General features: G+C 42.4%; 1 protein-coding gene across 1 annotated transcript in view; it reads right to left on the bottom strand.

Moving 5' to 3' along the window:
- LOC138859119 (dipeptidase 1-like) overlaps positions 1 to 10,000 on the bottom strand; it is a 70,315-nt gene that overhangs the window by 32,205 nt on the left and 28,110 nt on the right. The window contains exon 2 of the mRNA XM_070141610.1: positions 8,612 to 8,789. Within this exon, the coding sequence (XP_069997711.1) occupies positions 8,612 to 8,789 (178 nt within the window). The remainder of the gene's footprint in view (positions 1 to 8,611; positions 8,790 to 10,000) is intronic.

Genomic DNA, 10,000 nt, shown 5'->3' with positions numbered 1-10,000 from the left:
ACACCAATTCCCCCACTCTCCATTGCACCCAAATCTTCCCTACAACAACCCCCTTAAATCCATCCTCCCCACCTTCCCCCTCCCCCCACAAGAAAACCCCCACCCCCCACCCCCTCTCTCTCTCTCTCTCTCTCTCAAAAAAAAAAAAAAAAAAAAAAAAACACACACACACACGAAAAATAATATATATCTATTTAAAAGATAAAACCCCCCAAATCGGTCTACACCTCACGTTTTCTGTCCTCTCTCGATGGGGTAACTCAATTCGTTTAAGTGTAGGAAACCACCTGGCCGCTGAGCTTTTAAATATTAACTCTATCCCTTATGGTGAATGTGGATTAAAGATAATGTCGAAGATTGCGCAGAGAGGAGTGGAAGAGGAAAGAGGAGAGTGCGAGGAAGAAGGATGAGAGAGGAAGATGGAAGGAGGAGGAGGGAGGAGGAGGAGGAGATGAAAGAGGAATGAGGAAAGAAGTGAGTAGAGTGCGAGAAAGAAGGAGAAGAGAGGAAGAAGGAGGGAGGAGGAGGAAAGTAAAAGAGGAAAGAGGAGAGTGCGAGAAAGAAGGATAAGAGAGGAAGAAGGAGGGAGGAGGAGGAGGAGGAGGAGATGAAAGAGGAAAGAGGAGAATGTGAGAAAGAAGGATAAAAGAGGGAGGAGGAGGAGGAAATAGGAGAGTGCGAGAAAGAGGGATAAAAGAGGAAGAAGGAGAGAGGAGGAGGAGGAGGAGATGAAAGAGGAATGAGGAGAGTGCGAGAAAGAAGGAGAAGAGAGGAAGAAGGAGGGAGGAAGAGGAGGAGATGAAAGAGGAAAGGAAAGAGGAGAGTCCGAGAAAGAAGGATAAGAGAGGAAGAGGAGATGAAAGAGGAATGAGAGAGAAGGATAAAAGAGAGAGTTAAGAGAGAAAGAAGAAGGGTAGGCAGGAGAAAGAAAGAGAAGAATTTAAAAAAAAGAAGAGAAAAGAAATAAAAACTACAACAACAACAACAATAATAATAACAATTAGGATACAAACAATAAAATAATAATAATAATAGTAATAACGATAATGATAATAACAATAATAACAACAATGATAATGATAACAAATAGATAAATAGATAGATAAATAGATAAAAAGAGCCAGAGCTTCTATATCTGGAACAAGCACTTCCTTTTCCACGAATTATCTGAACTTTATAAGCTTTCAGACGTCTACAAGTCTGCTATTGGCATGTACGTAGAGAAACATGCACGGAGAAATGCTGTCATGCTCTTTTCTGTGGGTTTGTTTGCTTGTGTGCGTGTGTGTGTGTGTGTGTGTGTGTCTGTTTGTGTGCGTGTGTGTGTGTATTTGTTTGCTTGTGTGTATTTGTTTGTGTGGTGTGTGTGTTTGTTTGCCTGTGTGCGTATGTGTGTGTATTTGTTTGTGTGGTGTGTGTGTGTGCGTGTGTGTGTATTTGTTTGTGTGCGTGTGTGTGTGTATTTGTTTGTGTAGTGTGTGTGTGTTTGTTTGCCTGTGTGCGTATGTGTGTGTGTGTCTGTTTGTGTGCGTGTGTGTGTATTTGTTTGTGTGTATGTGTGTGTTTCTTTGTGTGTGTGTGTGTGATTGTTTGCTTGTTTGTGTGTACGTCTGTTTATTTGTGTGCGTATGTGTTTGTTTGTTTGTTTGTATGTTTTCTTTTGTTTTGATTATTTATTTTGAGCTAGTGTGCGTATAGGTGTGTGTGTTATTTATACTTGTTTGCTTGTGGGCGTGTGGGCGTATGTATTTCTGTTTGTTTTTATGCAAATAACAATAGTGAAAAATCACAAAACACATTTACTAAATAAAAAAAAGTAAAGGAGATGAAAAAAAATAGTTAGAAAAATAACAACAACAACAAATAAACGATAAATAAAGAAAAAATAAGAATTCGCTAAAACAAAAATACCAAAACAAATACCAAAAAAAATAAAAACGAAACAAAACAACAAAACAAACAAAAACAAACGTAAACTAAAAGAAAGAAAGAAAGAAAAAAAACGAAACAGGAACAACAACAACAAAACAAAGAAAAACAAACGTAAACTAAAAGAAAGAAAGAAAAGAAAGAGAAAAAGAAAAAGAAAAACACGGCAATCTCTGAAATTGCGCAGCAGCAACATTCCGTTTGTAATGCAAATATTAAGTAAATGGAACTAACAGGAAACGGCCAATGGACGCTTAGCCATTCCAAGCAATTCCTTCTTTCGTGTTTGCTTTCCATTCTTTTATTTCCATTCTCTCTTATTCTCTTCTTTCGTCGTATTTTCAAATCTTTTTTGTTTTTCTAATTTTTCTATTTTCTAATCTTTTTCTAATCTTTTTCGTATCTTCTAATTTTGTTTTTTGTTTGTTTTTTGTTCGTTTGTTTGTTTTGCAGTTGATGTAATGATGGTATTGGTAAGAGTTATATCTATTTTGATAATGATGATGATGATGATGATGATATCAGTGGTAAGAATGATAATGGTAATGATGATAGTATGATAATTTGGATAATAATAGATATTCGTTAGAGTAATGATGATGATATTAATGATAATAACGATGGTAATGATGATAATAATGATGTTAATGACGATGGTAATGATGATAAAACGGATGATAATAATGATAATATTGATAACTAGGGTAATGGTAATGATAATCATGATAATGATGATAACAATAAAACTAGCAACCAAAATGATCATAATAATAATGAAGATAATGATAATGATAATGTTATTAATAATGATAACAATAATGATATGAATAATAATGAAATCAATAATCATGATGAAAAAAAAACAAATAAATAGAACAACAACAATAATGCCAATAATAATAATGATGATAATAATAATAAAAAATAACAATGATAATACAGACAACAACAACAACCATAACACCAAAGCCAGACCAAGCACCCAGTTAGCACACATACAGCAAGGGCGTTCTATTTACCCTGTTATAGAGACACCCCCCCCCCCTTTACGTGGAAAGCTCACTGCGTCCAGAGTGTTTAGCCAACGTCGAGGACTACCTCAGCAATACGAAGAAGGGTGAGGAAAAATGATAAAGTGGAGAGAGGAAGGGTTGGAGGGAGGGAAGGAGGGAGGGAGGGAGGGATGGAGGGAAAGGAGAAAGAGAGAAAGGGGGTTGGAAGGAGGGAAAGAGGGAAAGAAGTGGGAGGGAAGGAAGGAGAAAAGGAGAGAGAGAGAAAGAGGGTTGGAGGGAAGGAAGGAGGGAAAGAGGGAAAGAAGAGGGAGGGAAGGAGAAAAGGAAAGAGAAAGAAAGAGGGTAGAAGGGAGGGAAAGAGGGAAAGAAGGAGGGAGGGAAGGAAGGAGAAAAGGAGAAAGAGAGAAAGGGGGTTGGAGGGAGGGAAAGAGGGAAGGAGGGAGAAAAGAGAAAGAGAGAAAGAGAGAGAGAGAGAGAGAGAGAGAGAGAGAGAGAGAGAGAGAGAGAGAGAGAGCAAAGTGAACAAAGAAACAAAGACGTGAGAGACATACAGACAGACTGAAAATGAGTCAACCACACAGATAGATGGCGATATCCAGTCTCACATTTCTCCCACTCTTTCCCCCTTGCACTCCCTGCCCCTTCCCCTCCCTTCTATCCCTTCCCCTCTTCCCTTTCACTTCCCCTCTCTCCACTCTCCCCTTTCCCTCTCCCCTCCCTTCCCTCTCCACTCTCCTCTTCCTTTCCCCTCTCCCCTTTCCCCTCTTCTCCCCCTCCTCTTTCCCTCTTCCCATCCCCTCTCCCCCTCCCCTTTCCCTCCCCTTACCCCACCCCACCCCGCCGCCCGCCCTCAAGGAAAGCCAAAGAAAGAACAAGTATTAACACTACATCTTGACCAGATCTCGAGGGTCTCTTCGCCGACTGGTGGAGGAAGGAGGCGGACGAGGTGAGGTGGGCGAGGTGGGTTAAGGGTGGGCTAGGGGTGGGTTAGAGGTGGGCTAGGGGTGGGTTAGAGGGTATGGTGTAGGGGTGGGGTCGGGGAGAGGTGGGCGAGGTGGGTAAGGGGTGGGCTAGGGGTGGGTTAGAGGGTATGGTGTAGGGGTGGGCTATGGGTGAGGTGGGTAAGGGGTGGGCTAGGGGTGGGTTAGCGGTCATGGTGTAGAGGTGGGTTAGGGGTGGGTTAGAGGTGAGTTAGAGGGTATAGTAAGTTAGGGATGGGTTAGAGGATATGGTATTGGGGTGCGGTTGGGGAGAGGTGGGCTAGGGATGGGTTAGAGGGTATGGTGGGTTAGAGGTGGGTTAGAGGGTACGATGTATGGATGGGCTAAGGGAGAGGTGGGATAGGCGTGGGCTATGGGAAAGGTGGGCGAGGTGGGCTAGGGGTGGGTTAGAGGGTATGGTATAGGGCTGGGCTCGGGGAGAGGTGAGCTATGGGTGGGTTATGGGTGAGGTGGGTTAGGGGTGGGGCGGGGAGAGGTGGGTTAGAGGGTATGGTGTATGGGTGGGCTAGGGGTAAGGTGGGCTAGGGGTGGGCTAGGGGTAAGGTGGGCTAGGGGTGGGCTAGGAGTGGGCTAGGGGTGGGCTAGAGGGTATAGTGTAGGGGTGGGCTAGGGGTGGGTTAGAGTGTATGGTGTAGGGGTGGGCTAGGGGTGAGGTGGGTTAGGGAAGAGACAGACTGGGGGTAGGCTAGGTAAGAATTGAGCTAGGAATGGGTTAGGGTGGGTTAGATGATATAGGGTAGGGGTGGGCCAGGGGTGGGTCAGAATTGGGGTGCGAGTGGGCTAAGGGTAGGGGTAAGGGTCGGTTAGAGGATATGAATCAGAGGGTCTAAAGGTGGGCTAGCCGAGGACTAGGGCTGAGGGTGGGCTTAGGGTGGGTTAAGAGTGGGCTATGAACGGGCAGAGGGTTTAAAGGTGGACTAGGGCCGTGGTGGGCTAAAGGTTGGCTAAGGGTGGGTTAAGGTAGACTAAGGTTGGATTAAGGTAGACTAAGGGTGGGTTGAGGTAGACTAAGGGTGGGTTGAGGGTGGCTTAAAATAGACTAAGAGTGGGCTAAGAGAGGCCTTGGATTGGGCTACGTGTGGGAAAAAGAGTAGAGGTGCAGGGTAAGAAGGGAGGGAGGGGGGAGGGGGAGGGATAGCCGAGGGCTGAAGTGGGCTAAGGGTGGGTTAAGGTGGGTTAAGGGTGGGCTAAGGGTAGGTTAAAATAGACTAAGAGTGGGCTATGAACAGGCTTGGATTGGGCTACGTGTAAGAATAAGAGTAAGGGTGCAGGGTAAGAAGGGAGGGAGGAGGGAGGGGGAGGGATAGCCTGGGGCTGGAGTGGGCTAAGGGTGGGCTAAGGGTCGGCTAGGAATAAGAGTAAGGGTGCAGGGTAAGAAGGGAGGGAGAGGGGAGGGGGGGAGGGGTGGGTGGGTATAGCCGAGGTGGGCTCCGAGACACACTTTACGACGAAGTTCAGATGCCCTTCTAATACCCGGATGTGTCTCGGGGTTGCTCGGAGGCTCGGAGGCTGCGAGCTGGGATTCTCTCCTTCTGCTTCTTCTCTGTTTTGTTTTTCTTTTCTTCTTCTTCTTTCGTTTTATAATTACTTTCTTGTTCCATGTTTCTTCTTTTTTTTCTTTATCTTTTTGTTCTCTTTTTCTTCTTATTATTTTTCTTTTTTCGTTTTTTTTTCTGTTTCTGCTTCTCCTTCCTTTTTTCTTCTTCTTTTTCTACTTCTTCCTTCTTTTTTGTTTTCCTTTTGCCTCGCATCTTCTTCCTGATGGTTCTCTTCTCCATCTTCTTTTCTTCTTCTTCTTTCGTTTTATTATAACTTCCTTTTTCCATATTTCTTTTTTTTCCTCTTAAATTTGTTGTTGTTGTTGTTGTTGTTCTATTTTTTTCGTTTTCTTTTCTTTTCTTTTTAGGTTTCTGATTTTGCCTCTTTCTTTTCTTCTTCTTCTTTTTTACAACTTCCTCTTATTTTGTTTTTCTCTTCTTCCTCATGGTTCCCTTCTTCCTCTTCTTTTCTTCTTCTTATCATTATTATTGTCCTTCTTCTTTTTTCCTGTTTCTCCACCTCCACCATCTATTTTGCAACTCCCACTCCCACCCTTTCCCTCTCCTCCCCTCTCCTTCCCTCTCCTGTCCCCTTCCTCCTCCTTTCTCCTCTCTCCTCTTTATCCCTTTCCTCCCCCTCCCCTTCCCTTTATTCCACCAACTTTTCCATCACTCTTACTGACATCCTATCCCCTCTCCATCCCATATTATCCTCTTTCCTATTCCCTCTTCTTCTCTTTCTTCTCCCTCTTCTTCCCCTCCCCTCCCCTATTCCTTCTATCCTCTCTTTTATCTACTCTCCTCCTTTCCTCCCTCTCTCTCCTATTCTCTCTTTTCTCACTCCTATTCCCTCTCCTTCCCTTCACCCCAACTCTATTCCCTCTCCTCACCTCTCTTTTACCATTTCTCTATCCCTCTCCTCCCCCTCTTCTCTCCCTTTTACTTTTCCTCTCCTCACCTCCTATCCCCTGTCCTCTTTCCTATCCCTTCTTCTCCTCCTTCTCTATTCCCTCTTCTAACCCCTTGCTCATCTGTCTTTTCGCGTCTCCTTTCTTCATCTTCCTCTCCCATCCTTCTCCTCCTCCTTTCTCCCGTCTCTCTCCTCCACTTATATTCCTCTCTCCTATCCCTCTCCTCGCCTTATCTTTTTTCTCCTATCCCTCTCCTACTCCCTTCTCCCTATCCCTCTCCTCCCCCCCTCCCCTATCTCTTTCCTCCCCCTCTTCTCCCCCTCTCTCCTATCCCTCTTCTTCCCCTCTCTCCTATCCCTCTCCTCCCCTCCCTTCTATGCCTCTCCTCCTCCTCTCTCCTATCCCTCTCCTCCTCTCCCTTCTATCCCTCTCCTGCCCTCCCTTCTATCCCTCTCCTCTTCCTCTCCTCCCGTCCCTTCTATCCGTCTCTCCTGCCCTCCCTTCTATCCCTCTCCTCCCCTCTCTCCTATCCCTCTCCTCCCCTCCCTTCTATGCCTCTCCTCCTCCTCTCTCCTATCCCTCTCCTATCCCTCTCCTCCCCCTCTCTCTTCCTTACGGCCCATAAAAGGATAGAAGAGCGAGTGACGACCGGAATATATACTCGGGGAAAACTTCTGACTCGTTGGCAACACTGCGAATCTCTTAGGGAGCTCTCGGGTCGTTGGCAACGCTGTCCGAACGTCCGCTGCGACACAAAGCTAACGGGTGTGCATTACTCCCCCCCCCTCCCTCCTCCCCCCCCCCCTCCTTCCCATTACCATTCCCATGACGTTCTCCCCACCCCCTCCCCCACCCCTTACCCTCCTTGCCTACTCTATCTCCTCTTTATTGTTATTTTTTTTTATCTGCTTTCTGGAAGGAATTGGGAGCATCTTACCCCTTTTTTTAAAATCTATTTTTATCATTACTTTTTAAAACATCTTTTAGTTTTTTTCTTCTTCGTAAATGTCTGTCTGTTATTTACTGTTTTTTTTTTCTTTATTTCATTTATTTCCTTAAGTTCTTCTTTTTTATTGGTCTACTTTTATATGTTTCATGATCATAAATGTTTTTTTTTCTATATTTTGCTTTTTACACAATCATCAATGTTTTTGTTATAACAAAAAATATTATTATAATTAGTGGTAGTAATAGTTATAGTAATAATAGTGGTAGTAGTAATATTAACAATGGTATTTGTAATAGTAGTAGTGGTACTAGCAGTAGCATCCTTATTATCATTCATATTTTTATTATTATTATCATTATCATTATTACTTTTTTATTATCATCATCATTGTTATTATCATTACTATTATCATTATTATCACTATTACTATAATTATTACGATATTTATTATCGTTATTGTTATCCTAGATATTATCATCACTATCATTATCATCATCATTATTATTATTATCAGCATTATTATCAATATTATCTCTAGTATTATTGTCTCTATAACTACTATTAGCATTATTTTTTTTGTTATTATTATCATTAATATTATTATCATTATCATTGTTATTTTTATCATTATTGCAATTACCATCATTGTCATTGTTATCACACACATACCCACACACACGCACACAAACACATTAACATACGCGCGCACACATGTAAATATTTGTATTAGGTTACATACACACACACACAACACGCATGTAAATATTTTTATTACTGTTACACATACCCACACATACACACACAAAACACACACACACAAACACAGGCGCGTACACATGTAAATATTTTTATTATTGTCACACACACACACACACACACACACACACACACACACACACACACACACACACACACACACACACACACACACGCACGCACACATGAAAATATTTTTGTTATTGCTACACACACACACACACACACACACACACACAGGCGCGCACGCACACACACACACACACACACACATACACACAACCCACCCCCCCAACACACCACACCCACACACAACACCCCCCAACACACACAAACACACCTACAACCCCCCACCCCCAACACACCCACACACACACACACACACAACCCCCCCCAACACACACAACCCCAACCCACCCCCCAACACACACACACACAACCCCCCCCCCCAACACACACACACACCTACAACTCGAAAACCCCAGAAGCAGAAACCACTCTCAAGCCAACTCACCCATCAATAAGCGGCGACTCCCTCAGAAGCGTCGTTGCAGAAGACAATCTCTCCTGCAACTTTGCATTGTGGTCGACCCTGAGAGCCAGTGGCACGGACACGCCCACCCCTGCCACCCCCGCCAGCACCAGGACAAGGCAAACTCCACCCCACACGTGAGCGGGGACCTCCACGCCTGCTGGGGGAGGAAGGAAATAGATTTGTTTATTATACTGGTTATTAAATTTATTATTAAAGTGTTCATTTAGTTTTTAATAATAATAATTGTTGATGAATCTTGAGTGTCGATGTGTTGAAATTTTGGTTTTGTGTCATTTTTTTTCGATTTTTTCCTCTCCTAGTATTATTGTATTATTGTTAGTATTAATAATTATAATATTATTATCAAATGTGTAAATGTGCGTGTGTGTGTGTATGTATGTATATGTGTATGTGTGTGAGAGAGAGAAACTGTGTGTGTGTTTATTCTATTATGTGTCTGTCTCGTAATGTTTTTTTAATTAGATGTTAAATATTCATTATATTTATTACTTATGTAAGTGCTAAGTGCTAATGTTGATGACAGTGTATTATTGTTTGTTTTTTTAGAATTATGAGTCATTTTTTACATTCTTTATTTTCTTCTTGATTTAGATTTCAGTCAAAGTATTCATAACAAATATATATCAAATCTTGGAGCATTGTTAGAACATGACTCTAGCTATGACGAACTAACAAAGCATTTTTTAGGCCAAACATTTTCGCCTATTTTACCCTTTATTACCTTCTTGTACCGTTACGTACCCCCCCCCCCCCCCCCGTCCACGAAGGCTGGACAAACTGTTTTATTTAGGATAGTGCAAATAATATACTAATTGTGAAAAGACAGCATTGCAGGAGTGTTGATCAATACATTCGAATTTCATAAACGAATATAAAAGATGATTTAATAACAAAATGTTTTAAAAATACTTGCACAACTTAATGCTTGTTCACGTATCCTTATGATCTATGTTGTGTACGTAGACACCAGTTTGGACAACACCAATTTAGACTAACGTTTGCTGTAATTCTGGGACAAGGTTACGATGGATGGTACAGTGCACAAGTTATTTTGGTGAATTAGTCCATTTTATTTTTGTGTAATTTTTTTTTCTTATTGTTGTTTATGGGGAACTGAATCACCATTACCGCAGATGATACGAATGCCACGTCAGAGCCATGGCTTTGGCGTTGATTGCAGTTAGTAATCAATGATAACCTGTATATCATGATGCAAGAGTAGATACAAAATAGCAATACAAGTTATAGATTTGTCAAAATTAACTAAAGTGCAGACGTTGTTCCGATTAATAGATGTTATCTTATATATTAATCCGAAGTCTTGGTTCCATCCTCGCATTCGGACTG

This window comes from Penaeus vannamei, chromosome 28 (genome assembly GCF_042767895.1).
Source record: "Penaeus vannamei isolate JL-2024 chromosome 28, ASM4276789v1, whole genome shotgun sequence".
Taxonomy (NCBI): Eukaryota; Metazoa; Arthropoda; class Malacostraca; order Decapoda; family Penaeidae; genus Penaeus; species Penaeus vannamei.
The sequence above is the reverse complement of the archived record's forward strand: the minus strand, read 5'-3'. Positions and strand labels throughout refer to the sequence as shown.